This window comes from Pieris rapae, chromosome 16 (assembly GCF_905147795.1).
Source record: "Pieris rapae chromosome 16, ilPieRapa1.1, whole genome shotgun sequence".
NCBI lineage: Eukaryota > Metazoa > Arthropoda > Insecta > Lepidoptera > Pieridae > Pieris > Pieris rapae.
The window spans coordinates 4,134,920-4,162,399 of record NC_059524.1 but is presented as its reverse complement, the minus strand read 5'-3'; the positions used below and the strand labels follow the sequence as shown (position 1 = coordinate 4,162,399).

The 27,480-nt window shown below is 31.2% G+C and overlaps 7 protein-coding genes and 1 long non-coding RNA gene across 16 annotated transcripts; 3 read left to right on the top strand and 5 right to left on the bottom strand.

Moving 5' to 3' along the window:
• Nucleotides 1–843: 843 nt before the first annotated feature.
• On the bottom strand, nucleotides 844–5,254 carry LOC111000344 (protein Mo25). Of its 4 annotated transcripts, XM_045631794.1 has the most exons (8): nucleotides 5,029–5,190; nucleotides 4,708–4,895; nucleotides 4,517–4,633; nucleotides 4,305–4,447; nucleotides 3,943–4,111; nucleotides 2,788–3,057; nucleotides 1,985–2,189; nucleotides 844–1,016 (listed from the first exon to the last, which is right to left on the bottom strand). In XM_045631794.1, the coding sequence occupies exons 2-7, from the start codon at nucleotides 4,834–4,836 to the stop codon at nucleotides 2,010–2,012; spliced, it is 1,008 nt and encodes a 335-aa protein (XP_045487750.1). In that variant the 5' UTR covers nucleotides 4,837–4,895; nucleotides 5,029–5,190; the 3' UTR covers nucleotides 844–1,016; nucleotides 1,985–2,009. The 4 variants fall into 4 exon arrangements, with proteins under 4 accessions (XP_045487750.1, XP_022125438.1, XP_022125437.1 ...); XM_022269746.2 differs by having other exon boundaries at nucleotides 844–2,189; nucleotides 5,142–5,254; XM_022269745.2 differs by having other exon boundaries at nucleotides 844–2,189; nucleotides 5,115–5,245.
• A 215-nt stretch (nucleotides 5,255–5,469) lies between these two features.
• On the top strand, nucleotides 5,470–9,230 carry LOC111000342 (lysine--tRNA ligase). Of its 2 annotated transcripts, none has more exons than XM_022269741.2 (8): nucleotides 5,470–5,627; nucleotides 5,832–6,204; nucleotides 6,298–6,549; nucleotides 6,662–7,054; nucleotides 7,237–7,419; nucleotides 7,491–7,651; nucleotides 8,674–8,914; nucleotides 9,070–9,230. In XM_022269741.2, exons 1-8 carry the CDS (start codon nucleotides 5,593–5,595, stop codon nucleotides 9,160–9,162), a joined length of 1,731 nt encoding a protein of 576 aa, XP_022125433.2. In that variant the 5' UTR covers nucleotides 5,470–5,592; the 3' UTR covers nucleotides 9,163–9,230. The 2 variants fall into 2 exon arrangements, with proteins under 2 accessions (XP_022125433.2, XP_022125432.2); XM_022269740.2 differs by lacking the exon at nucleotides 5,470–5,627 and adding an exon at nucleotides 5,628–5,763.
• Nucleotides 9,231–9,402: 172 nt separating this feature from the next.
• On the bottom strand, nucleotides 9,403–10,485 carry LOC111000343 (deubiquitinase OTUD6B). Its single transcript, XM_022269743.2, has one exon. It carries the CDS (start codon nucleotides 10,389–10,391, stop codon nucleotides 9,510–9,512), a length of 882 nt encoding a protein of 293 aa, XP_022125435.1. The 5' UTR covers nucleotides 10,392–10,485; the 3' UTR covers nucleotides 9,403–9,509.
• Nucleotides 10,486–11,165: 680 nt separating this feature from the next.
• LOC111000351 (platelet-activating factor acetylhydrolase IB subunit beta homolog) lies at nucleotides 11,166–13,259 on the top strand. Its single transcript, XM_022269754.2, has 4 exons — nucleotides 11,166–11,441; nucleotides 11,547–11,753; nucleotides 11,847–11,969; nucleotides 12,041–13,259. Exons 1-4 carry the CDS (start codon nucleotides 11,376–11,378, stop codon nucleotides 12,320–12,322), a joined length of 678 nt encoding a protein of 225 aa, XP_022125446.1. The 5' UTR covers nucleotides 11,166–11,375; the 3' UTR covers nucleotides 12,323–13,259.
• On the bottom strand, nucleotides 13,248–15,610 carry LOC111000350 (NADH dehydrogenase (ubiquinone) complex I, assembly factor 6). 2 transcript variants are annotated; one of them, XM_022269753.2, is made up of 5 exons: nucleotides 14,722–15,610; nucleotides 14,387–14,628; nucleotides 14,090–14,322; nucleotides 13,859–14,021; nucleotides 13,248–13,787 (listed from the first exon to the last, which is right to left on the bottom strand). In XM_022269753.2, the coding sequence occupies exons 2-5, from the start codon at nucleotides 14,585–14,587 to the stop codon at nucleotides 13,608–13,610; spliced, it is 777 nt and encodes a 258-aa protein (XP_022125445.1). In that variant the 5' UTR covers nucleotides 14,588–14,628; nucleotides 14,722–15,610; the 3' UTR covers nucleotides 13,248–13,607. The 2 variants fall into 2 exon arrangements, with proteins under 2 accessions (XP_022125445.1, XP_022125444.1); XM_022269752.2 differs by having other exon boundaries at nucleotides 14,387–14,624.
• Nucleotides 15,611–15,742: 132 nt separating this feature from the next.
• On the bottom strand, nucleotides 15,743–18,703 carry LOC111000348 (tyrosine aminotransferase). 2 transcript variants are annotated; one of them, XM_045631627.1, is made up of 5 exons: nucleotides 18,524–18,703; nucleotides 17,848–18,176; nucleotides 16,753–17,226; nucleotides 16,436–16,618; nucleotides 15,743–15,996 (listed from the first exon to the last, which is right to left on the bottom strand). In XM_045631627.1, the coding sequence occupies exons 1-5, from the start codon at nucleotides 18,603–18,605 to the stop codon at nucleotides 15,823–15,825; spliced, it is 1,242 nt and encodes a 413-aa protein (XP_045487583.1). In that variant the 5' UTR covers nucleotides 18,606–18,703; the 3' UTR covers nucleotides 15,743–15,822. The 2 variants fall into 2 exon arrangements, with proteins under 2 accessions (XP_045487583.1, XP_022125443.2); XM_022269751.2 differs by having other exon boundaries at nucleotides 18,461–18,702.
• Nucleotides 18,704–23,650: 4,947 nt separating this feature from the next.
• On the top strand, nucleotides 23,651–24,439 carry LOC111000354 (ER membrane protein complex subunit 4). The gene is made up of 2 exons (XM_022269758.2): nucleotides 23,651–23,852; nucleotides 23,920–24,439. Exons 1-2 carry the CDS (start codon nucleotides 23,797–23,799, stop codon nucleotides 24,380–24,382), a joined length of 519 nt encoding a protein of 172 aa, XP_022125450.1. The 5' UTR covers nucleotides 23,651–23,796; the 3' UTR covers nucleotides 24,383–24,439.
• On the bottom strand, nucleotides 24,395–27,040 carry LOC111000355. 3 transcript variants are annotated; one of them, XR_006750750.1, is made up of 4 exons: nucleotides 26,950–27,040; nucleotides 25,798–25,851; nucleotides 25,322–25,389; nucleotides 24,395–24,564 (listed from the first exon to the last, which is right to left on the bottom strand). It is a non-coding gene; the product is annotated as an uncharacterized LOC111000355 (long non-coding RNA). The 3 variants fall into 3 exon arrangements; XR_002600423.2 differs by lacking the exon at nucleotides 26,950–27,040 and adding an exon at nucleotides 26,738–26,943; XR_006750749.1 differs by lacking the exon at nucleotides 26,950–27,040 and adding an exon at nucleotides 26,049–26,099.
• Between the last annotated feature and the right edge of the window lie 440 nt (nucleotides 27,041–27,480).

Here is a 27,480-nt window from a genome sequence, read left to right as displayed (position 1 = left end):
GCTAGATGTATCCATATCATTGATTTGTCGAACGATCAACGATTTAAATAATATCATTAATGTAGATATGACGATGTAGATTGCAATCATGACGTAACCTAACTTTTATTATTACTTGATTAGTTTAGAGATTTGTAACAAAACTAGCGACCCGCCCCGGCTTCGCACGGGTGCAATGCTGATACTAAATACACTTCAGAAAATCTGTGAACGTTGTATATAAAAATGTGGGTTATCCATAAGAGATAGACATATACCATCACGGACTTTTCTGTAGACCTTTTCAATGTGTACAATACTTAGTACATTATTTTGATAAAACTCGTAGGGTTCAGCCTGCGTTTGCAATGTAAGCGGAAAAAATGTAATTATTTACGAGATCACATTAGAAACCTCAAAAATAACAGTACTTCTCCACTATTTAATGGATGTTATTATACATATAAACCACATCTCACTCACACAACACTCTATCTATTTAAAAAAACCGCATCAAAATCCGTTGCATAGTTTCAATGATTTAAGCATACATAGGGACAGAGAACGCGTTTGTTTTATACTATGTAGTGATGATAACACTGCCTTTACTATTAGTCAAATCAATTTCAGGTCTGGCAGCTCATTATGCCAATACATAACGATTCCAGCGCCTCTTTACGGTTTGACCTCTAGACGACCCCCATATCATAAAATTACCATAGGTTTAGCCGCTAATATCGTTGGAAGCTGACAGTTTTCTGCGGACGTCAATAACGAAGACATGTTAAAAATAAATGCACTAAGGGCAGTTTACTATAAAGTAAAGGGAGAAATAAAACTAGAATATAGAAATGAAACAAGATAAAACTTTTTCTAATAATTTATTCATCATTATTATGTGACAAAAGTTGCCAAATGTACAAAATGTGATTATAGGTAGGTAGGTATATTGTGGCTAATTTAGATTTCAAATATCCCTGCTTCATGATGCGAAATATCTTCGACTTGATTTATTTTCCCTAGCAGGCAACACTACTCTGAAACATTCTTGATAATTGTGTCTCTATTTCTTTAATAAAATAATTTTAACGTGTTAAATGAAGTGCAATCAATTTAAATCTTCCTTTGTCTAAAATAAGTTAAACCCCAATAAATTGACTTAAATTAACAGAAAATAAATTTATTTAGTTATATATTTCCTGCATTTTTCATCAATATTCTATAAACGCAAAACATATATTTTATTATAACTACACTAACGTGATGATGACGTAAACTATAACTAAATATTGATTAATACAAAAAGAAATTGAAATCATGAAACTGTGCTACAAAATATATAAAAGATAGCGCTCAAAGTCCTATGGGTAATACAATGGGAATTCAATGCATACAAAATGGTACCAATTAAGGAACCATATAATAGCTGAGGAGAAGGGACCTTTAAATGGCTGACATTTGCATTGCATCTCGCTTGCATAGATTGGTGTCCACTAACACATTGGTAACAATAAAATAATAACTGATTATAGATTATTCTAAGTCTATTAATTCAATGAGCATTAATTATTTAAAAATCTTGTAAAAATAACTCTTCAAATATTTCATTTTGATTATACAACAGATTAAGCCATTTACAATTCCCTCCTTTAGCCCATTTATTCAACTGTTATCGAATAAAATAAAAATTAAAAAATACATGTCATATTTACAAATTACATAACATTTTGGTAAAAGATTCTGTAACAGACTTTTCTCCCTAATTTGTGAATGATACAATAAAAAAAATTCAAATGTGACTTAGGAACTGTCACTATAACTAACGGTTTTAACTTACAAATTGTATGCAAAACCATTGGATAACACTAAAACATCCTACAAATAATTTGCTCGCACCACACAAACGACTCATCACAGACCGAATGTAGAATAATAGATGTCTAGTGTGACCACACCTTTTGGTGACTTAGAAGCATTTAAATATAATATAGCGTCTATAACTAACTTCTTTGAAGTGATGTGATGCAATGTTAGTGTTCTAATGGCTTCAATTCCTTAATTTGCTTTATTAGGTAAGCCTTCTCATCATTGAACTGCTCGTCTTCAGAGCGGTCTGTGTGGAACTTGGTCAGGAAGTCCACCAACTTATCCTGGTTTCGAAGCAGTATATCCAGTATTGGTTTTGGTTTGTTTGGATTGGCTACGAACACCTGTAAGATTTTAGCATCATTAGCCTTTTCTAGTTGATACCTTTCACACCCAAATCATAACAAAAATATGATTAGATTATTGATCCAGGATGGATTTAATCATAATTTAGATGAGTAGTAATGTTTCTTTAAGAATGAATTTATTTCATTCATAATATAATAATAAGTATATAATATAATTTCACTTATTCTCTTTTATTTATACAATGCAAACTATTTTCGATATTAAGGTGTGTTGGTGAAAAATATGGTGTAGTTATGTAATAACACCTATAATTTGTTAAAAAATTAACTAAAATAATTATTGATTTATTTTATTATTATTTTTAAGAAGTCAGAAATCTCTAAGTATGCCTAAAAAGGTGTACTAACAACCACTGGAACTTAAACTTTTATAATTTCCATTTATCTTGGCATCAGGGACCAGCGATATTTGAATTTCATAAATTAAATTTCATTTCTATTGTTATTATTATTTTATATTATAAAGAAAGGGTCAACTTAATACTGCCAGGGTAAAGAAGATGAAAACTTGATCTTTTATAATCTTTATGAATAGAAAAACAAAAATAACTGTAAATAAAAATAAAGAAAATACCTTAAAAACATGGAAAGCCTCGAACTGTATATTACGCGATTTCTCTTTAAGCATATTCATCATCAACTTCAAATTCTCCGGGTTGGTAATGTATCGCGTCATAATTGAAAAGTTATGTCGATCCAGCAAGAGTTCCCCAAGTAATTTCAAACTCTGCCGTCGAGTTACATAATTCTCCGAGTTCAACAGTCGTTGGTAATGGTTAAACACCTTATCGTAATTTGCTTCTAAAAACTCAGAGCTTAAGATTTTGTGTCGTGTTAACAGTTCCTAAAATTTTTATTGCTATTAGATCATATGTATTAACATCATAGTAGAATATAGATCAATCATCAAATCTACAGACTACTGTGGCTTAACTTATTATCATAAATTTCATGAACATTGTGGTGTAGCTTTATAGGTTTTTACTATAAATAACCTGATAAAGTACAAAATTTGTACTATTTATTTAAATTGCAGCATAGTATGTTGTCAACAATGATATGAGAAATATAAATTTTGAAATACCTGCCTTACAAAATCCATAACTATTTATTTTAGTTTTTATAACTTTTTCCTAGTATTATTAATTTCATAAATGGTATTATCCAATTAATAATTAGCAACATGATAAATTTAAAAGTTAAGCAATATATTTTATAATAAATTATAAGGAAAAAGATATTTGCCCCATATTTATTTTGGAGTTGGTGTCATATTAATTCATTCTGGCACTTAGAATTTTCTATATAAGAATTACTTGATTAACAAAAAATTATAATACATACATATTATATAACATTATAAATATGTAGGTGTTTAGGAATTAAAAGGTCACAGATTCATTGTACCTTACTATTGATAATTATTCTTAAAGATAGGAATATTATGAGAATACTTAAATAAAAAACACATGGTTTAATAAATGCATTGTAACAAATATTTTTAGTATATACTACCATTTTAATCAATTTGTGGCCAAAACAATGATGTCAACTACTGTTTCAGAAGAAAAAATTATATACACACATTAAATGTTATTCTTTTATTTGGTTCAAAATATTTATTTAAACTATATATGGGTTCGAACAAATTATTTATTTTAGATGTTAAGAAAATATATATGAGAATCTCAAGATATTCTTATTAATTTAAGACTTTTCAACTACTAACCTTAAATGTAGAAAAGGCATCAGAGGCAATATCAAATGTTGAAACTTCTACATATCTGAAGAAATTGTAAAAATCGTCAGAATATAACATTATTTTAGCTAAAGCCTCATATCTAGCACACTCTCTAAGCATAGTGCCACAGTTTGAAGCAATTTCTTGGTGCTCATACCTGAAAATCCATATTTTTATGAATTTAATGTATTTGTATTTAATTAATTTAAAAATAAATACAAAAATGTATGTAAAGGTGGAGCACTAAAATAAAACACAAACTTAATCCTACTACAAAAACTGACAGTTTTACAGATTCAATGTATTTAATTAGTCACAATTTTTTAAATTTTAACAATACCACAACTTACCCAGACATCAAGGTAAACAGAATTTCAGGTTTTGTACATATGTACTCGACTGTTGGGGACCGAGTACCTATTTGACGGCGCAATACATTGTTGAATACTTGGGCAACATCTTTTTTTCCTTCAAAGTCAATGCGGTTCAAGTTCTACACAAAACAACATTATTAGGTAATAAATAAAATACAAGAAACAAATATTTTTATTCTAGTACCCACTTGAATAAGAAGAAGAAGGAGGTTTGTATTGTACAATTCTTGAGCCAGCTGGGCCACTATGATATCAGTTTGTGGCTCAGCATCTGAAGTACCATACAGCATGTTTTTTATCAAAACCTAATAAACACAAAACCAATTTAATATCAAAAGGTATTATTATTAACATCAATATAATTAAGAATCATTCATACCAGGTTTTTGCTCACATCTTCTTGGGCTTTTTCTGCTTTCTTATCCCCCCTTTCTAGAGCAGTTACGGCATCTTTTAACGATCGTACAAGCTCCGCTGGGCTCTTCTGAGATTTACCAAAAAGGGGCATAGTATTTTGATTAAATCGTCACAGGCAGTCTAAGTAATCTTGTCTTCATATGATAGTACCTGTAGGTAATTAGTATGTATGAAAACAAAAACAGTATATAACAAGGCTACAAACCTATTTACTCCAACTATGTCTACTGGAACGAAAGACAAATAAAACTGTGCTTGACAAATTCATGATGCACCTGCCAACCTTTTGATATGCTAGATGGAGAATGAGAGTATAAAATTGTGTTTTGTTCGTTTTAAATATCACAAATATAAAGTACACACACTCACTTTCAGATTATTACAATAAAATCGCACCTGAGAGATATAAACCACAGCAGAATCGAACAGCTGTGCTGTCAAACTTAAAGTGTCAATAGAAAAGTTGGTAGTTGGTAGAATTGCAATGAACGCAATACTTTAGTGTATATAAATTATTTTTATTGCGTGGATAGATAAGAAGCATTACATGAAGTTAATAACCTAATATATATTTTATAATTAGTAAAGACATGAACTCCTAAAATATATATAATATAACAACTGCTGTTGGCTATATTTGGTAGAAATAATAAAAGTGATTGGCTTAGCTTTTGTCTGTGAGGATGTTAATATTATTAATGTTCTGTGACTAGTAAATTTGGTGATTTGTCAATTATGTCATGACAAATATCCAATACCTGTTTTCAAAGTACAGGTTATATTTTAGGTTAAGCTTAATTTAAATAAGAGCAATTAATTACTTACAATATCTTAATCTTAACTTATAATGGCCGAGGCTGTAAGTGAAAAGCTATCTAAAAAGTGAGTACAGTGTGAATAATCGTAATAATATGTATTCGTCACGGACTTTAACGACGGTTCTCTTTAGTGCTTTGATGAGTAAAAATATAAATTTTATAAAACCACTATCCCAATTTTATTCTACAGTTAACACACGGTTAGTTTATTCATTTAGACATAGATCTTAAACTAAGGCTAAAATATTGAAATTAATTATATTTATAGCGAACTTAAAAGGCGTCTTAAGGCCGAACAAAAACTAAAAGAGAAGGCTGAAAAAGCTGCTCAACAGCCTGTTGTTAATGTAGAAAAGAAAGTATCCAAGGCTGAAGAGGAAATCAGCCCAAATGAGTACTATAAATTAAGAACAGCAGCAGTAGCAGCCCTTAAAAATGGAAAAAAAGAAGATCACCCCTATCCCCATAAGTTTACTGTTACAATATCGTTGGAAGACTTTATTGAAAAATACAATAATTTAAACAATGGAGATGTTGTTGACGATGTTACCTTGTCAGTCGCTGGCAGAATTCATTCTATAAGAGAATCTGGGTCTAAACTAATTTTTTATGATTTACGTGGCGAAGGTGTTAAAATTCAGGTAATTTACAAACTAGTCATTAACATAATTAGTAATCAATTTATTATTGTTTTGCATATGTCTTACAGTTTTAGTTTTTTCTAAATTTTATAGGTGATGGCGAATGCTAAATTATATGTATCTGAGGAACAATTTATTAAGGACACAGATAAATTAAGAAGAGGTGATATTATTGGATGTGTGGGTCATCCTGGTAAGACCAAGAAAGGGGAATTATCAATTGTTCCAAAAACTGTACAATTACTTTCTCCCTGTCTTCATATGCTTCCACATTTGCATTTCGGTCTTAAGGATAAAGAGACAAGATTTAGAAAAAGATACTTGGACCTCATATTAAATGATAAGGTATATTTTCTTCAAATTAAACTATCAATTTTTATTTTTTTTATTTTAAGATAAAGAGAATAAGAATTTATTAAAGTATTGAAGGTAATTACATAAAATTTATACTTTACAGGTGAGGCAAACATTCTATACTAGGACTAAGATTATAGCATATATAAGAAGATTCTTAGACAACCTTGGATTTTTGGAAATTGAAACTCCTATGATGAACATGATCCCTGGAGGAGCAACTGCAAAGCCATTCATTACCCATCACAACGATCTTAACATGGATTTATACATGAGAATAGCTCCAGAACTATACCACAAAATGTTGGTTGTTGGTGGTCTAGACCGGGTATATGAAATAGGTAGACAATTCCGAAATGAAGGTATTGATCTTACACATAACCCTGAATTTACTACCTGTGAGTTTTATATGGCATATGCAGATTACCATGATTTAATGGCAATAACTGAGAGTATGATTTCTGGTATGGTGAAAAGCATTCATGGTTCTTATAAGGTAAGAATTTTTTTTTAATTTGTTATAAATAAAAATATTAATGATAAATAAAAATGATCACAAACCTGACTCAGATATCTTGAGGCCCAGACTTACAAGGTTGGAGCTGTTCATTTTTTTATAAATAATGATACAATGTAAATAAAACCAATGCTTCTCTTCTTGTCAGTTTAAATTTACAGGTGAAATACCATCCAGATGGCCCAGACGGAGAGGAAGTGGAAATTGACTTTACTCCCCCATTTTCAAGAGTGCCCATGATTGCCACTCTTGAAAATGAGTTGAAAGTAAAGCTTCCTCCTGCTGATAAGCTTGACACACCAGAAGCCAATGCAATTCTTAGCAAACTTTGTGAAAAACATGAGGTAAATTTTACACCAATTCATATTTCAATTTATATTATAGGGGTTAAACAATTTAATTTATTTTATTTCAGATCGAGTGCCCTGCCCCAAGAACAACTGCAAGATTATTAGATAAACTGGTTGGGGAATTTCTTGAAGAAAAGTGCATCAATCCCACATTCATATTGGACCATCCTCAAATTATGAGTCCGCTTTCAAAATATCACAGGGATATTCCTGGCTTAACTGAAAGGTAAAAGTAACTTTTCATATGATTAAAATATCACATACATATTATGTGCTTTTATGATAAATACTGCTAATTTTAGAAAAATGTACCCCACATATAAGGATAATATAATGTAACTGTTGTAATTGACTGAATTAGATTAACTAAACTGATTGTAATTAAATTACAGTCAATATAAATGCATGTTTATGCTATGTAAAGAAAATGCCTGTGCCCTATTTGATAAACTAGCCATTATGTTTTCTTTTAATTAATGACTTTAATGTTATGTATACAGTAATACCCCGACTTACGCTACCTCGACTTACGCGAATTCGGAGTTACGCGGTTTTATTTTCTCGTCTATTCGTTTTTTGTTTGAACGCCGCGCAGTTGAAGACAGGCGTTTGTTTCTGACTCCCCCCGCCCGCATTATTATTCGTTCAGTTTACAACAGGCACAGACGTGTAGTCATGTAAACTGTGTAGGATAGTGATGATGTTCAAGAGCTTGTGGATTCACACAATGAGGAGGTCATAAATGATGAGCTCATATCAATGCGTGAACAAGAGGAAGAAATTGATAATCATGATTCTTTGGATCCAGTTCAATTGGAAGATCAAATGACAGTTGGAAACTTGACAGAAGCCCTCAGTTCGATTGAAAAACGGTTAACAATTTTGGAAAGCATAGACTCCAATGAAGAGCGCATTTTGTTACAAAACATGGAATTAAAAAATTACTAGGATGCTACGAGGAGATAGACGGGAGAAGAAAACGACTTTGTAATTACAATTTATGAAACCTTCTACATCAAACTTCGGTTTGCGTTTATACACTCTGTAGTTTGTCATATTATCTAGAATGAGATACTAATTATTTCCTAAATTATTGTTTTATTTAGTCTCCAGTCCCAATTAAACATACTTTGTATGTCTTTATATGCAAATTTGTACCCCGACTTACGCGAAATCGACTTACGCGGATAGCGCTCAGTCCCACCTATCGCGTAAGTCCGGGGTATTACTGTACTTAATTATTTTCAGATTTGAATTATTTGTAATGAAAAAGGAAGTGTGTAATGCTTACACTGAGTTGAATGACCCAGCTACCCAAAGGGAGAGATTTGAACAGCAAGCCAAGGATCGGGCGGCTGGAGATGATGAAACTCCTCCAACAGATGAGGCATTCTGCACTGCTCTTGAATATGGCCTTCCTCCTACAGGGGGTTGGGGACTTGGTGTTGATCGTCTTACTATGTTTTTGACAGACTCAAACAATATAAAGGTAATTCTTTTAAAAATTTGAGTAATATATTACTTTATTCTATATAATTATATATAAAGATTATTATGTATATGTATAAAAATCAGCAAGCAAATAGAAATTGTTGTATTTAATTGTATCGTTAATTAAATCGTAAAATCACATATTGCTTTTAGGAGGTGCTGTTGTTCCCAGCTATGAAACCAGATGATCCTAATAAGCATAATGCAGAGGAAGGTGAACCTAACCCTATTCAAACTGGTGCCTAATTTCTGGCCATTTAGAATTTATGTTTAAAAATTTTCATTAACCCTTCTCAAATAAATTGTTTTAAATATACAAATATTTTATTTACAGTCCTTGGAATTGACAATTATTTTTAAATGCTGACTGGATTTTATTTCCTTTGTTCATCAAAATAATAATTCTTTGTAGGTAAATTTAACTTTTAAAAACAATAGAATATTATTTATTAGACAAACTACTAAATAATTCAGTTGATTTAACTCGGAAACAGGCCTTTAGCCTTAAACTAATGAGTGATGATAAGCATATTATATACCATTCACATATATTACAAATAACTCATTTATTTTAGTCTTCATGTACTTAACTACTATAAGTTGTCTATCTCATCTTGAACTAATGCCACAGTGGAATTATAATGTTCACCTAAGCTATACATATGACGGTGATAAGTTATTATTAAAGGTGGTCCTTCATATTCATTACCCTGTTCAATAGTTTCTGGACCTGTTGCCTGGATAACAGTGATTGGGCATTTAAGACAATTAGATAAGGCTCGGATCTCTAATTGACCACCCCATACTTTAGTGCTACAAATATTTTCACAATAATCTTCGAATTCTTCACTAGTGAGCATTTCAAAAGTATTTGGATTTGTAAGAAATGGCAAAAACTCATCCTTATTTTCTTTTATGTGATTACACACATTTTTTCTCAGCTCATCAACAGTGACGCTAATGTTTCTCTTATGAATTAGTTGGTGTTCAATAGCTTTATAGAGGCAATCACCATCTGAACTAACAGTAAAAATATTAAGGTGTCTTTCTTTCAATCTTGCTAATATAGCTTGCATTTCCAAGTTCCTTGGACCATGTCGATTTTCTTTTTCTTGAAGTTTAATTTGTTCTGCTCTTTCCTGTTCTTCTTGATTTTTTTTATTTCTTCGTTTCTGAGCTTTGGATAACTTAATATTATTAATATCTTCATTTTGCCTAAGGTTCTCATCATCTAATAAAGATGAATCTTCATTAACATCATCCCTTTTGACTTTTTCTATTTCTATAGCATGTCTCGACTCCAATTCAGCTTCTAATTTAGCAATTTCGGTTGTTAGTTCTTTCTTTCTTGTCTTGTCGTTTTTAGCAGCTTTTTTTAAACCTTGGATTTTGCTTTGTAGTTCTTTCCTTTCTTTTCGATGTCGACTTTCAATAGATGTTAACGAATTAAATTCATCGATATTATCATTACTCATTATATTAAGTAATGTATAATATCTAATTATATATTTTAGTTTTCACGTGTGAGTGTGAACTGAAAACTATGTCCTGTGATGTGACTTGTGAGTCTAGACAATGGACACAGACAAAGAGTATGCAGTGTTGCCAACTACTACCAAAGGCATGTAGAAATTAATCAGATCCTTGCTAGATTAAGTAATTTTTTCTCCCTAAAAGCTGCTAGCTGTAGATAAATTTCCCGATGAAAATAAAGACCGTTCAAACGTGATTACTGGCGATCACACGGCAATCACGTGATATATAAGTGTAACCTGTTGTGGAGGCATCCAGTGTGTTTGTATTTATTTTATTTTTGACTTTGTTTTTATTAAGGATGTCTCTGTTTGGTTTCCCAATAAATAAATAAATGAATAAATAAATCTTCTTATAAAGATTTTGATATTTATTGAAGGTATACTTCTTTTGACACCCTGAAGTTAGCTGTACAACATTTTAGATTTCATATTATTAGTGTCGTTTTCTCTACCAAAGTGGAGTTAGGCGATTATATATATAATAAACGATTTTAATCTTGTTAGCTTATAGTGGTTAGTTAATAGTAGCCCGACGCCAAAATTTACTAATTCTAGCTATAAAGTACCTATGTTGGCAACACTGAGATTATATCCTATACGTATTATATGTAATCATCTTTGGTATATACTATATACACTGTTCAATTTTTTTTCATTTATTGTAACTTCGCATTGTTCGTGTTATCTGTGACGATTATAAAGATAAAGTATAACTGTGGTTAAAGTTTTTAAAAATTAGACTTTTTAGTTTTTACTTATGGCACTGCCTGTGTTGTTTTACTAAAATTGTGGTTCGTAATTTGTATCGTTCTTTGAACGAAAATAGGCTAAACCTTTGATATTTTGTTATAACTTTTTACACAATTTACTTATCGTATAATCTGTTTGTTTATTACATATTATCCTATATAAATCGTGCGAGAAATGAATCCTTGTTCCATAGCGACACCTCAGCAGGATACTGAAGGCGATGGAAGGTGGAATAGCATTGTAAGTATGTAGGTATTAATTTAATATGGATATCGTGATATTATTAGCAATTATCTTAAAACCTCTTCGTGATACCGTGATACATCATATAATGAATCTTTCTAGCACAACAGATTTCTTTCTGATGCGAAAGGGAAAGATGCCGATGTGATCTTCCTAGGCGATTCTATATTGCAAGCATTAGAGCATACTGAAGTGTGGAATCAATGGTTTGCGCCACTACATTGCCTTAACTTTAGTATTCATAGAGACCAAACTCAGAATGTGTTATGGCGCATTAGAAATGGGGAGCTGGACCATGTAGAGCCAAAAGTAAGCATTATCATTTTTGATGCCAGGGCTATACATTGTTTTATTTTACAATTTAATAACATTTCCTAGATTTATATAATAACATTTTTACAGGTCATTGTATTGCATGTAGGAACAAATAATGTTGAATATACAGCAGAACAGATTTGTGAGGGTATATTAGAAATTATTCATACAATTCAAGAAAAGCATCCCAATGTTTACATAGTCATACCTGTAAGTATATATTGTATTTCATTTAATACAAACATATACAATAATACAATACAATCTAAATAAAATTTCAGAGTCTTCTTCCTCGTGGCCAACATCCTAATTTATTAAGAGAAAAAAATTTCAAGATAAATCAACTTTTAAAAGAAAAGGTGGTCCATATGAAGAAAGTAGATATGGTATTCATTGATAAAGGTTTTATTCAAAGTGATGGTACCATAAGTCACCATGACATGCATGACTATCTAATACCTACAAATGCAGCATGTCGGAAGGCATTTGAGCCAGTTCATGATCTCTTGCATCAAATATTATCCGAAGGAGAGCCAGAGAAAGATTTGACACCATCAGAATAAGATCCTTTATGATCTTTCTAGCATTTCTTTCGCAAGCTCATGTGATTATACACTAGTACTTATTTATATTTAGCTTTTTTTATTATAGGCTAAGAATTTAATGTAACAAATAATTTATTTGTAACTCATACATTCCTTATTTATTATGTATAGGCTGTGCAATTTGGACTGAAATATTTCTGAAAAAAATATTGTCAGAAATATACAAAATTATGAACACTAAAGAACACATAATTAGGTGATAAAGCAACAATATTTTTGTAAGTAATGAAGTACTTAAATTTTACAAAATGTTGAATGTGGTAAACTCAAGAGAATGGTAAATGAGTGATGTAAATGTTTTATAATTATTGTCAATAAACAATAATAAACAAACCCTACCACTGGCACATGATTTGGTTTGAACCTTTTTAGCGTATGGCTTAAAAATATTTCTCTTCTTTTTTTATGAATGGCATGATTAATATGTAATTATACCATTATGAGCATTAAAATCTATGAAAACTTACATCTTAGTTGATATTATTTGTACGGAAATCACCAATTTGCTTTCAATTATGACCAAAGATTTTTTTTTACCAAAGCTCCAATTTCAATATTTCAAAAATGTGCTAATTCATAGAAAATATTGTGAAAAAAGATCTCATTCTCAAATATTTGTTAAAAGGTTGTTAACATGTACCAATTAATATAAAATGTAAGCTACTTAATGAAATATATTTCTTTTGCATGAATATTTGATGTAGTGGAACTACAATAATTGTAGTTTCAATAAAAAAATTCTAATAACACTTTTAATCATTATTATAAATCAGAAATCTGTCATGTATAGGCTATTATATTTAGCTACTCAAGTTGCCAAACTGCTGGAATCTCATGACTGTTAATTTGCATTACATTGATAAGGCTTAAAAATAAAGTGCAATTGTTTCTAAAATGGTTTTATTCACTGCAATTCCTGTTAATAGCAATTTTTATGCTTGTGAAATCAATTTTTTTAATTCCTACAAATAAAATTCAGTGCACAGTTAAATTATTTCTACAGGATCTACATTACAAGACATATAGAATAATGAACATATTATTGGTTCATCTGTTACTACTACTTTACTAAGTGTTTCCTAAAAAGCACTGTATTGCTTACTTGATTTATTAATGAATTATACAAATAAACTAAATTATAATCAAAATTTTATATTGTTTTTTAAAAATGTATTAACATGCTTTTACACATCTTCATTTTAAATATGATGCACCGCATACAAAAATTTCTGTAATTGTCTACCTAATATTTATTAAAAAGCCTCTTAAAATATAAACTAAATGGTAAAGAAGAGTTCCTTTTTTGTAATGAAGTATCATATATGTCAAAATGGTTTTTCTGCAACTTTGTAAGATAAATTTCGACACCAACTGCTGGTAGAAAAATCTGGTTTGCAACTTTTGGTATTTCTATAGCTCTAGCCTGAAAATTTAATAACTTTTAATTAGTTTATTTATACAAATAAACACTTTTTCATATTTTCTAATACCTACTTTTTGCAAATGGCTATTTGCTCTACTTGCGACTTCAAAAACAACATTTCGCATAGCTTCGTTATCAATTCCTCTTAATATTGATTCTTGACTTATTTTATATTTCATTAAAATGTCCATTGGTAATGTTACCATCTTGTGATGGTTAGACACATGGATAGACCTGCAAATATGCAATATTTATAAATATTTGCATAAGTTACTTGGCTATTAATTTATATAAAAATATACCTTAAAATATTGGCTAATCCTTGAGATTTTCCTAAATGAGATGCAGCGTGATCAGCATGTACATTAGTAATTCCAGCTATGCTTAGCAGTAGATAGTAAATTGATGACACTGAATTTTCAGAGTGCTTCTCTATATCTTCAATTGTTCTAAAGTATTTGGTTTTTAATATATTGCTCCTAGATGTAATTAGTCGTTCTAAATACCTTTGGGGTAATTTATAACTTTGACAAACCTAAAAATATAATTGATTATGTTGTTTTATGGTTGGCTTTAAACAGGAGAATAAGAAAACTTACTTTAAACAATTGCTGAACAACAGGATTCGCAGGTATTGTTGATTTGTCCACAGATTTATGAAATATTTTATTGAGGGAATCTTGCCAAAATTGCAATCTCATTGTTGCTATTTGTGGATCAGTTGTTTGATCCTGCACTCTTGCTACTTCTACATTGAATGCTCTTATAACCAATGCTGGTGACCGTATAGCTTTAGTCATAAGAAGAGTTGCCAAATAGTTCTCATAATCATACTGTCTATCTAAAAGAATAACACAGAAGTACCATGGTTGATTGGTTTATTAAGGAAGAAATAAAAAAGATACAAGTTTTAGATAACAATGTTTTAACATACCTTACAATGTCTGCACAGTAATTTAATGAATCGAAAGCTGCATTAGCTTTCGGCGACAATTGTTTTACAGATCGAGCACCTGCTCTGGCAGGTTTGATTAATAACTTTATTTTAAACATAGTGTTTATGTAATTTTACCTAACAGCTGCAAATTACAGAATACCACTCGTGGAGCTTTATTTAAAATGCATTTTTCCAATGATTGCTAGTAAGTTTAATTTTTATTTAAGCATGTTAAATAACTTGTCGTTTATTTATCCTTGATTTTGCCACTGGTTTGGCATGCACCTCTGAATATTTTTTTATAATGTTAATATTCTATAGTACTTTTTATTATTACACACACAGATTACAATTAAAAATAAATTTAGTAATATAGTACCCTTTTATAGAGTATACTATTTCACCACAGTCTAACCTAAACTATAAACCATAAATTTAATAAAATAAAACCAATACTAATGTAGGAAGCCACACGCCACAGGAATCATGGTAATTTTCATAGATGGGACTAGCGGTATGTTTCCCGAACATCGAATCCATTATACAATACGTTTTTGACACACTTAGCGCTAAATACCGACTGTGAATCTGAGGGACAGAATCGAGACTTCCTAATAATACATTATGATTTGTGACTAAACTTACGTAATTAAAAGGTATGAATAACGCTTACGTTTGAGGCTCTATAGTCTGCATAGTATTTTCTTACCATCATTTTATTTGATGGCACAGAGATTGTGGAAACGTGAAACATGATGAAAATGCTGGCAAGTTGCGATTAGTCTAACTAACGCCTATCTTGCAACAGTTGGTTATCAAAATGATTTCTTTGCATCTATAATTCTACTGACGTACCTAAAAATAATTGCGTCTTTTGCGGACTTATGGTTTCGATTAATAAAAAATACGTTTATAACTGACGATATCTGGGTGTCAATTCTATGTGTGAAATAGCTTATATCTTTATTATAATACAATATATAATTTAGACGTATAAAAAATACACAAACAACCTATGTATTGTACTTATTCACGTATAATATTTATTATAAAAAAAGTAAGAGATATTTTTATATAAAAATAAAATTAAATAATTGCTTAAGAAACTTCAATATCATGCGGTACCGATACTTCGTTACTCTCCATATCTTTACACTTGTCTCCTAAGTCCACATGTTCCGTACAAAATAGTATTATCCTTTGGCAAGCTTCTCGTAAATATGCTTCAGGTACAGTTAAAACTATTCTCATATAGTTGGGATACTCGAAACACTGTAAAATCGAAAATAGTCACATTTTCTATAGTCCACATTCTCTACTAGCGTCCCGTCCATGCTAATTATAATGATTTTTAATATGGAGAAACATTTTTTTTCTATCATCAATAGTTTTCGCAGCGCATGCGATAAAATATAATTATAGGCATTTTTTTATTCGTTTTCTTGCAATTAAAATAGGTGATAATGTGGCATTAAAATAGTAAAATAATTTTAAAAATCAGTCCAGTACTTTTTTAACCATTACATTATAGACATACAAATCTTTCCTGTTAAAAATACTAGTCTACATAGACAGAATTAACCAGGACCTCTAACAAAAGCTAAGTGTCAGACATTGGACGGCAGAAGCCCGATATACCCATTAGGAACTGCACAGCTTATAGTAATGGGATTCTATTTCAGCGCAAGACCTGTTGTTGTAACAAACATACCTTCCCGGGTAAACAGAAAACTGACTGCTCTTTCACAAGACGCTCCACAAATTGAAATTCATTTGTCATATTGGGAAATAGAACCATTTTTATTTCAATCATCATGTACATGGCTCCTTGAGGCATAATTGGTCGCAAACCAGGGGCTCTACGTAGTTCTTCATAGGCAAGTTTTGCTTGATTCTGAAAATAAAAATATTCTGGTAACCTTTTACTTTAAAATATATATTCTATTTACATCGGTGAATGTAAATTGTAAGTTCCTTCCATCTTATTAATTTTTTTTATACCAACTTCATGTTATTATGTTAACTAACCTCAATAAATAGTATGACATCATCGAAGAATGTTTGTGGTGTATATTTGAGAATACTTGGTAACGCTCGCTGAACTAACACACTTGGTCCTAGAATTCTTGATGCTAAATTGCTTAGCCCGTTTCTAATTTCTTTTCCAAGAATATTATGGCGATCGTGGATGATTACCCATCCCATACGCCAACCAGGAACTAAAAATCTCTTTGTGAGTCCACTACATGTTAGAACTGGAACATCAACAGACAAGGATGACAATGCATGGAACTTATGACCAGAGAACACGAAATGTTCATAAATTTCATCAGCTATAATTGGCACGTGGTTTCTTGCGGCTACATCTAATATTTCCAGCAAATGCTCCTTGTTGTATACTGAACCGCATGGGTTCGATGGATTTATTACAATAATGGCAGCTGTGTCGTCATCGATTTGATTTTCTAAATCGTCTATATCGACTTTCCATTGCTCATCTGGCTGTAAAATATAAAATGGTGTAATATTTGCGGTGTTTTACGTGTTACGTATTTACGCATTTATAATTTAAAAGGATACCAAAGAATAAGACGTAAATAGTAGGTATGCAAATCAAGCTACACAATAAACTGGAAACTTGTTATGCTTCTAGAAACTTGTTGATTAGCGCTTAGTAGATATCAACTGGGAATTAATTATATTTTCGTTGATACCGCATGTCTCGTTAGAATATTTGGAAAGCCTTTGTCCCTAATACTAGCATCCGAGAACTTCCCAGTCAGCAGAATTGAAATAAGTTGATTCAAGCTATACTATATATATAAAATAAATTTCATTTAATTATTTTGCGTTGTATAACCCATGATTCTTAATATGTGGTTTACGTAGCTGTCCTCGTTGTTTTATTGATCTTTGAATTCAACTTTCAAGGTTACTTGTTTTAGGTATAAAATTATTTTAAAGCATTTGACTTGTTTTTAATCAAGAAAAATGTAGTAATCCTTTGCATTTTTATACATTATTTTATTTCATGTAATAACCAAAAAATATTCTGATAAATAGTTAGTTGCTAATATTAAGTTATTCATTTAATATTATTTTAGATTAAGTTTGATGACTTACCAATAAGTTATAGAATTTAATAGATATTCCTAATCCCTCAGATAGAGTTTGATAAATCATGAAACCAGGTCGTGGTATAAGTATGTTTTGTCCAGAATCTGCGATGGCGGTGATAGCAAGCTCAATCGCATGAGAGGCGCCGCTAGATAGTATGACATCGTCTGGGTTTATATTTCCTTGATGTGCACTATATTCTGCAACAGCTTGTCGAGCTTCTAGGTGCCCCTTAGCAGGAGCATACCCCCTACTTGAGTGAGATTCCACACTTTCTCGAACTGCTTGTAAAACTTGTTCAGGAGGATTGAGATTCCCGAATGTTGTAGGATCACCTGCCAATGGCGCGTCAGAAAATGGTAAGCGATTAATTATTCACTTGCACAACTAAAATAGGCGCATTTACTATATTTATGAATGGTTTATTTGTGTCTATAACTCTAATATTTGATATGAATTAGTAATAAAAAAAATATATATTTTACATTATTTGTAAATTCATGAAAATATAAAATCAAACGGCATGAATTATCTAAGGTACAAAAAATGATTACTCATACTTATATTTTAGATAGTTAATGGGTATGCATTTTATTTTTGCCACAAACATCAATCATACCTATAGAAAGAGCGATCAATTCCTTTTGGGGATTTGGCTCAACCCGTAGGTTCTCGACTATACTTCTTATTTTGTTATGGGTATTACGGGCTAGCGTGGAAGCTCGTACGTCCCACTCCTTTCTTCCTGGCGTCCTTCGTGACATGGGCACCAAACTTATTGTTATTAAAAACTGTGGCAACACGCGAATTGAGAATAGAGGCTGCCTCTCGATACACCTCACTTTTGTATTAAAACGTTTGACGATCACTAGTTCCCGAGTCGCAGAACTGGTTTAATTATGTATATGAGATGACGACAGAACAGCTTTTAAAATATTCCACCCTTATTATTAATATCTAAACACATACGCAGATTGGAAGAGGACGTTGAAAATTAATTGAGAAAATCTGATCTACCAGTAGAGAGTAGAAAAGCGTGTTATAATGTTAAATTAAATTTTCGATTAGTACGAATACAAATATATATAACTTTTACTACAAATTTGGAATTTGTATTAAATACAAATTGATTCATTCAATAATAAGTTACATTACTCTGTCAGTTATTGGAGTGCCTGTACAGCCTGCCAGAGAGACCTGTACATCAGGGTACGCAGCTCATCCAATGGTTTAATGAAATCGTAAGTTTATAAAATATTATATAATGATAATATAGAAAACTGAGAATTATTACTAAAGCAAGGTCGAAGCGTTGGTAGTGAATGTGTTGTGTGAACCGGGAGTGAATGGCTGTGATATTTGGTGAAAAGTACTAATGTGAAAAAGAGTTACTACTACTACCAAATGGCTTTGGGCACGGAACTATGAAGAAACTGGATTACGATACACTTTAATTATTGTTTTAATTTCGTTTAATAACTTATAGTAAATAATAAGGAGCTTAATAAGGTTATTGTTTATATACTTGATAGATAGGAAAATTGGCGATGCGAGAATTTAGTTTTACATTGAGGTATAATACACATTATGAAAATAGGCCTTTCCTAAGCCTTTCCATAAATCCATTCTTAAAGAGCATTAGACTATGTTTTCAAAGTATAAATGATTAGGCGGATTTTTATAAGATTATTGAAAAACCAATTGTTACGTCTGTAAGTGAAACTGAGGATATTGCCATGGTGATGTTTTTTGAGCTTATGGTGTCAACGGTCTCTGCTTCGTATTCACCGTAAAATTCCGGGAGTGCTCCTCCTTAACAATGCGCTTGAAGCACCACGCATCTTTACATGGTTTGTATTACCTTTGACTCCTTGGTCCTTACACAAGTAAGTAAACATTTAAGATTCGAATTCCCTATTTGATTAAAGCCCTGTAATAATTAATTATGAACTTTAGAAGGTATGTTTATTCCGGACTGTAAAATTCTAAATTTAACAATTGACTATCTTAGTTTTCCTTCTTCTGTAGGGCATTCTGTTCATATTATCTTCATAATTAAATTTGCTTGAAAGGAGTTTGATTATAACAGTGACAATTATTTCTAGGGACATCTTAAAATAATTATGAGTACAATATAATACAGTTCCTCGAAGCATTCGTTTATAAAGGACCGATAAACATTTACTTGCAACGTAATTAGTAGGGTCAGTCAAAATAGTTTAGGTAAAAACTACCATATGTAACTACTTTTATGACCCCAATGTGATATTGATATCTACAGAATGTTTCTACCAATTTCGGCAGGTAAACCCATAACCACTGACCTGTATATTAGAGTATTTAAAATACGTAGTTAGCAATTTGTTTTTGTTCCAATTCATAACGCAGACATACAAAGTGCATTAACATTTGTTTGTAAACAAGTTGTTATGAAGGTTGTTTACAAACAATAGTACTCATGGTACTACGCATTACTTGAAGTATATATATGTATGAATAAAGACTAAAAAAATTTGTTTATTTATTTATTTTATTAATAGTTATATCAGGATGGATACAATGACACTTAGGTACCTCTGACCTTATTTCTAGTGCACTATGTTGCAAATTTGTACGCTAAGGTCTACTAGAAATAACTATATTATGCATTCACTTTTTGTAGTATAAACGTCAGTCCAAACAAATAAGAGGGAAAAAAGAGAGGTTTGCGACTATGTCGTACCTGTGACATCCTAGTTCCTAATGGGATTGATTTGCTCCAGTTCAAACAATTTGTATTAAAACTAAACTTGGCGATTGAAAAGAGTGGCGGAAAGTTTCTTGCCAGTTCTTCTTACCCGCTCTACGCCCTTGACTTGCGAACTGGTTGTAAATGTAAATTTAATTAGTTTTTTTGACGTTCATAAGTGTACATGTTTACCTATATGAATAGATATTTTCAGTTTGAGTTTGGGATGAACCAATGTTTATTTTATGTCAGAATACTCGCAGCTACAACTTATAAAAATCACTTCAGGTATTTTAAGATCATCACCTCATAGGTATCTACATCCAACATGCATCTGAACTATTACAACAGATGGTGTTGCACGAAAGAGATTAAGTAGGTACTAAAATTTTAAATTATTTGTTTGATAAGTTTAGTACAACTAGTCTGGCAATAAACTTATTCATTATTTTGAATTTGAAACACTCCACAGGGTTTTCTCCATTGCACATATTTTTCGTGTTCATTATAAAATTACAACATAGCCATTCTATGTTGTAATTGAAATTATAGAAAGTGTTCAAGAAAATAGGATCACTATCGCCTAGCACAAAGTGTCATATTACAGACTCTCCAAAAGCTTGGAATCAGCGGTATATTCATTTACCGTACTATCAGCAGATAGTATAACACTTTGTCTGTCGAAGACCAGAAGAGATCGGGGTGGCCGTGTGCTGTTAAAACTACAAAGGCCGCTAATGCTAAAAAAGGTTAATGCTGTTAAAGGCAGAATTCGTCGAAAGAAGAAGACGAAGCACAGAAATATCCTGTATAGACATGAAAAATATATAAAGATTAAAGATCGCTACAATAAGCAAAATAATAAATAAAAAGTGTATGCCCACAGTTCTGAATTAGCTTCTCAAGTTCGGAAATGTTTAACATGGTCATTATCCTGCATCAGTGATGGTTTAGTCGTGTCTTATGAAAGAGTCACAAATCTACATTTTTGTGAAAATGTAGATTTGTGAAAACTTTAGCCAGTCTAGACTTCAAATAATGGTCAATTTTCCTACATCCCACCTACAACAGTCAAACACTTATTTTTTATTCTCTCCACTGTTTGTTCTTCTTTACACTTTACTGTGTCATTGCTTTCTAAAAGCATTTTTAAATTTCTAAAAGCATTTTCAAATTACGATTTAACTCTTTTTCCGGTTATGCAGCTTCTTTAAATACGACACAAATATCAATACTTCATACGTTATAAAATATAAAGAATGTGTACCTACTTATTCTTAGAACAACATTTGTTAGTATGATATAGTGTATAGCTCTAGAGTAGGTATAATTATATGCTAATTTGTTCACTAGATTTCTAACAGTTGGTAGAGTCTGATGTTTGGGTGAGGACCTTTGTGACCGTTTAGCTTGTGACTTATATTTTAACAGACCTGTTTCGGGATGATTGGTATATAACACGAATAATATATTTATGGATAATTATAGAGGAACAGTGATATTTTTTACATACCAATCACATGCCATGAATTGCTACAGTTTAAGGTTTTTGAAGTGAAACTTCTTTAGAATCGTTGTGATTTCAAACCGGATGCAACGGAAAAGCGACAGTAAAAAGAGACAGAAACATTAATTCATATGATTTAACGTGGGAGAAAATGAGATAGATAAACTTCTTTAGAATCGTCGTGATTTCAAACCGGATGCAGCGGTAAAGAGAGACAGAAACATAAATTCATAAGATTTAACGTGGGAGAAAATGAGATAGGAGGCATTATACAGCCTCTCTTTACTGCCGCTTTTTTATTTGATCGAATTTCAAACTTTCGTTGTTTTAGTTTTTGCCAAACTAAAGATTTATATTAAACTTATAAATTAAAATGTATCATTAAAATATACTGTTTTTATAGAACACACACATTTAGTTAGTGGAAAATGATTAATTTATATTTGATTAATTATAAAAACTTTGCTTTTAAAGGTTTCACTTTTACCATGTGTGAATTGCACATATGTTTTTTTTTTTAGATATGGGTTAATTTCATATACCTAGATATATAATGATAACATTTTAAACGTTATTTATTGATAATTACTCAATATTGTGCCGAATCGTAGACGAAAGAATATACTTAAACTTTACGACTCAATTGCGAAACTTAATCAAATCTCGTTTTGCAAATAAATATTATCTACTTAAATTTTTCGGGTTTCATTGCGCTGCTGTCTAAATCCTCTGAGCTCTTTTATATAACCAAAAATTATTTGTATGCGAGTTACACTACTTCGTAAAGGTATATTTAAATAGAGAGTTCTCATTTAGGTTACCTACTGTTAAAGTTTTATTTCAAATGCGCTATGTAACTTTTGTCGTGTAATTAAGCAACAATTTTGTTAACCTAGTAAGGAAAATAAATTGTCGACTTATGTAACTAAAAGCAAACGAGGAGTATCTATTTACTAAACTGGTTGCAGGCAAAGCTTAGTCGAGAGTAGGGAGAGAAAAGGCAAAGTGTAGTCTGTTCCACACTCCCTTGAGTTGTCCCCCAGGTTCGCACACTTCTGATACAGGGTGGTATGGGGATGGTCCCATAGCAGACTTGCGGCTCGCGGTTAAACCCCACCAGGTGAGAACCCCAGTTGCACCGAGTGATGTTCAGTGAGGCGACCAGCGAAGCCGCAGTTCCTGCCCTGGTGTCGTCGGTTTTCGCGGAGAACCGGGAAACTTGTACGGGCTCTAGAGGCCTCGAGTGCCCCGGCACGATTTTTTGATATTGAGAGGCGTCCCCTCGATCAAACATCTTTGTCGATGTTTGAGATGTTCGAGTCGTGCAACAAACTCGTCGATGCACGTCTCGCGCTATAATGACATTTTTCATGTAGCGTAGGGCTGATAAGATTACTTCACGCCGTTTGAGCGTCATATTTTGTAGGGCGCGCAGAGAAAAAGGTTAAAGTGAAAGTTTGATTTTTTTTTAATAAGGGAGTTCGGCTAATAAGCATGTGTAAAAAACAATTGTAAATTCTGTGGTTATTTGACTATTTTGTCAACATTTGATAGAATGACAATTGACAGCCAACTAATCTGATATTAAATTTTATAAAAAAAATCTCTACTGAAGTTAAAGTTGTTGTATTTGGTTATAAATTAAGATCAATAATTCACTAATTATCCGGAACTAGAGCTAATAACTTATAGAATATAGCCGAATTATATACCTGCAAATATGTCTCAATTAAAAAACTCAAAGAAATTTAAATGGGCTTTGGATTTCAATCCTAAGTAAGTTTCGTGTTATGTATAATAAAAAATTTCGTTATTGTTGATTTAATATTTCATCTTCTTGTAGATCACGCTCGCAAACAATGGAATTACCTTCGCCACCAGGGTACAGTCAATCCACTAGTGCAAATTATGTAGAGACCTCTAAGGACTCTGATTCGCAGCTTCTGTTGATAAAAAAGTTATGGGATGTTGCTTTAGGCCCACTTAAACAAGTACCAATGAACCTCTTTATTATGTACATGGCAGGAAATTCTATTTCGATTTTTCCTATTATGATGGTGGGAATGTTAATTGTACGTCCTATAAAGGCACTGTTTACTACACAAGGTACATTCAAAATGGTAGAAGGAACACAGGCTGTAGGACAAAAGTTTGTTTATATAATTGGTAATATAGTTAATATATTTTTAGCATTGTATAAGTTTCAAAGTATGGGTTTGCTACCTACACATTCTAGTGACTGGTTAGCATTTGAAGAACCATTAACTCGTATGGAACATATTGGAGGTGGTTTATCTATGTTATAATCATATAAAAGCTACAATTTCATGTATTATTTATTATAAAATAAAATCATGCTACAACCCACGTATTTACAATTTAATTCAAGCCTACATTAGTCTTTTTTGCCATTGAACTCATCAATTTTTGCTTTAATAAAGGCCTGAGCTTTCTCAACTAAAACCTGCGGGGACTCCACCTTTTCTATCTGTAAAACAATTTAAAAATTTTTTGTTAGTTAATTGTATTTTAGTATGTTTATGATTACATAATACAGTAAAAATTCTATATAACAACACTCAAGCTGTGCATATTTTGATGTTACAAAGACTTGTTGTTAAATGGAAAAAAAAACAGTATTAGAAAAAGTTTATTTCAGACTAGTTTTTTAGTAATTACATAAATACAATTCTTATATCAGCACTATTGCAAATAGTCTATTATTTTCGCCTGATGTCTTTTGCTGCACCAGAAATTATGTTTTATTTATTTTATTCATATTTTGCAACATTGAGGCACCTTTGTGATAAAGCATGTTCTTGGTATCCCAATTTGTAAAAAAATGTAGGGATTTCTAAGAAAGTTCAAAACGTAAGATGACAATAGTCAAGTTTATTATGGGCTCGGACAATAAAATAACATACACAGACAGCTCCGCAGCTTGAACTAATTTCAGAAACTTAAAAACTACTTTTATTATTTCATAGCGGATATTGACTCTGGGTGTGTTGCTATGTAGAGTGTATCATTGTATGGAAAACAAGCTAAAATAACCAGAGCTGAATGATTTCGACACTAGGAGAGTGTCTTTACAACAAGGGATATTACATGGAGTTTACACTTTAATGTTAGAAGACAGCAGAAAATAGTCGGTATATCTTTTGGAGGTTGAGGTGTTAAATTTTTACCAAATATTGTCCCTGGTTCAAGAATAACAAAAATAAAAAAAAATATTTAAAACAAACCATTTCTTTTTTTCCAGAGCTCTCTCACATTCTTGTGCTGTTCTCTTACAAAATAGAGAAAGAAAATCCTGCATTAAAAACAAAATAGAAAAAATTTAGTATTAAGTAATCGAACTGGGTTTCACAAAAGAGGCCATTGAATGATAAAATCTATTGAACCAGGTACAATATACAGCTATATATGATCTAACAAACACCTAATTATTTCTAATACATTCTAAATATCGATCTAAAGACATGGATGAGGTTTAATATGGCCTCCTTTGTAGTCTACTAAATAATGTAATGAAATAATTCTTGATGCTATTCTTTAACTAATTGAATATGCTGTAAGCCTCTCGGCCGGTCCTACTGGTGGAACTGGTAATATTAACTTGACTCTACATCATCCAACTGCTTATAAATCCCCCTGTCCCATTAAAAATTGTATTTGTTGTAAATATAATTGTTAGGCATAATAAAACTAAATAACAAACCTGGTAAGTTTGTGCTACATATACACCTGTATAAACCCCACTTCCAAAGATGATCTGAAATCATTATATATTTTGTGAAGTGTTACTAATTTATATATTTATTTGTAACTATTATTTAATTATTAAAATAGTTTGGACATTAAGTATACATATATTATAAATTTACAACAAATTTTTAACTGCATTTCCTGTGTATAAAAAACCAAAATATTTAAGAAAATTACAATTTTCTCCACACATAATCAACTTACACTTGTTTTAAATAAGGATGTACAAATACCCATTATTTACAGGTATATATGTATTTCTTTAATTTGTCTCCTATTTATTTAACATTTTGTATAAAAACAGAAAATTTTATGAAATTCAATATTTTACAGTGACTTTAATGACAAAATAAACATTAAATGGCATTAGTTATGAAACCTTCAAATAATTTCTTTTTTTAATCAATATACCTAAAGAGTACTCAAATAAACACTCAAGATATCATGAAACAAAAATATCAATCTACTAATGAGGTGGTATATTTTATACTAGAACATGACAATAAATTATTGAGTGTAAATTTAATATGTAATTACGATACAGTCTACCTTAAAAAAATACTCCTACTATTTTAATATATTAATTTTTAATCAGAAAATAAAGATCAATCCAGTTAAAATTGAAAAATCAAAAATATTTCTTTTCATTTTGTTGATTAACTTTTTGTCTATCACCAAAAATCAAAGTCTGGATTAAATCAAATATATCATTAATTGAAGTGACAAACACACTAAAACATTCCTAAAAATAGACTTCATTTTCGTAATGTGTATACAATAATTTGGCAGTTATTTTTATATTAGTAACAAAGGCCATTGTTCTTAAATACACACAAGACAACTATTACCCATTACATTTCAATGGGTTCCTTTCTTTTTGCTAAAAAACTTACCAGTGCTTTCAGCATTTTCGAAAAAAAATATTACAAGATTAAACAGAAATTGCTTGCTTATACAGGAATCGTAGAATTCAGCACTGATTATTGGTATTAAAATATCAAGGTGTAAACCTGACCTATTTAAATATTAGTACCTAAATAAACTGTCTTTATTCTTAATATATTAATAGTAGTACTGTTATGCATTAGGTTTAATAAAGAAATACCATTGTTTTGATTTTTGGTAATCTGCTAACAGTGAAACAGTCAGCTGATTCGTCAGTTCATGTCTTCATGACAATTGTTTTCATTTATGTCAATTGTCAAGTTCATTTATGTTTTGTCAATGCGAGACATGGGTGATGGGTGAGACAATACCCATCAACGAACGACAATACAAACAATGAAAATTCGGTTTCTCAAAACTGAATGTTCATTGTTCAGATTCAGAGGTTCAAACTTCAGATTGTACTAATTAATCTTTCTTTCTTCAAATGAAATTATACAAACTGAGATAACTGGCGCCTTATTTCCATTTTCTAGCACCTATGTTATATATCCGTCTGTAGGTGCTTCGTCTGGCTGGATCCTTTTTTATTCGCATAAAGGGCAGTTACGGTGTGCAAATGCTAAGGTAAAAATTAATACATACTGTAGATCTGACTACCCAAATTACCGCCTGTTTATGTCACAAATACTGTTATACTTTAAAAGTGTTTAGCCTAAGTACGAGGGTGGTCCGATAAGTACCTAGCCTA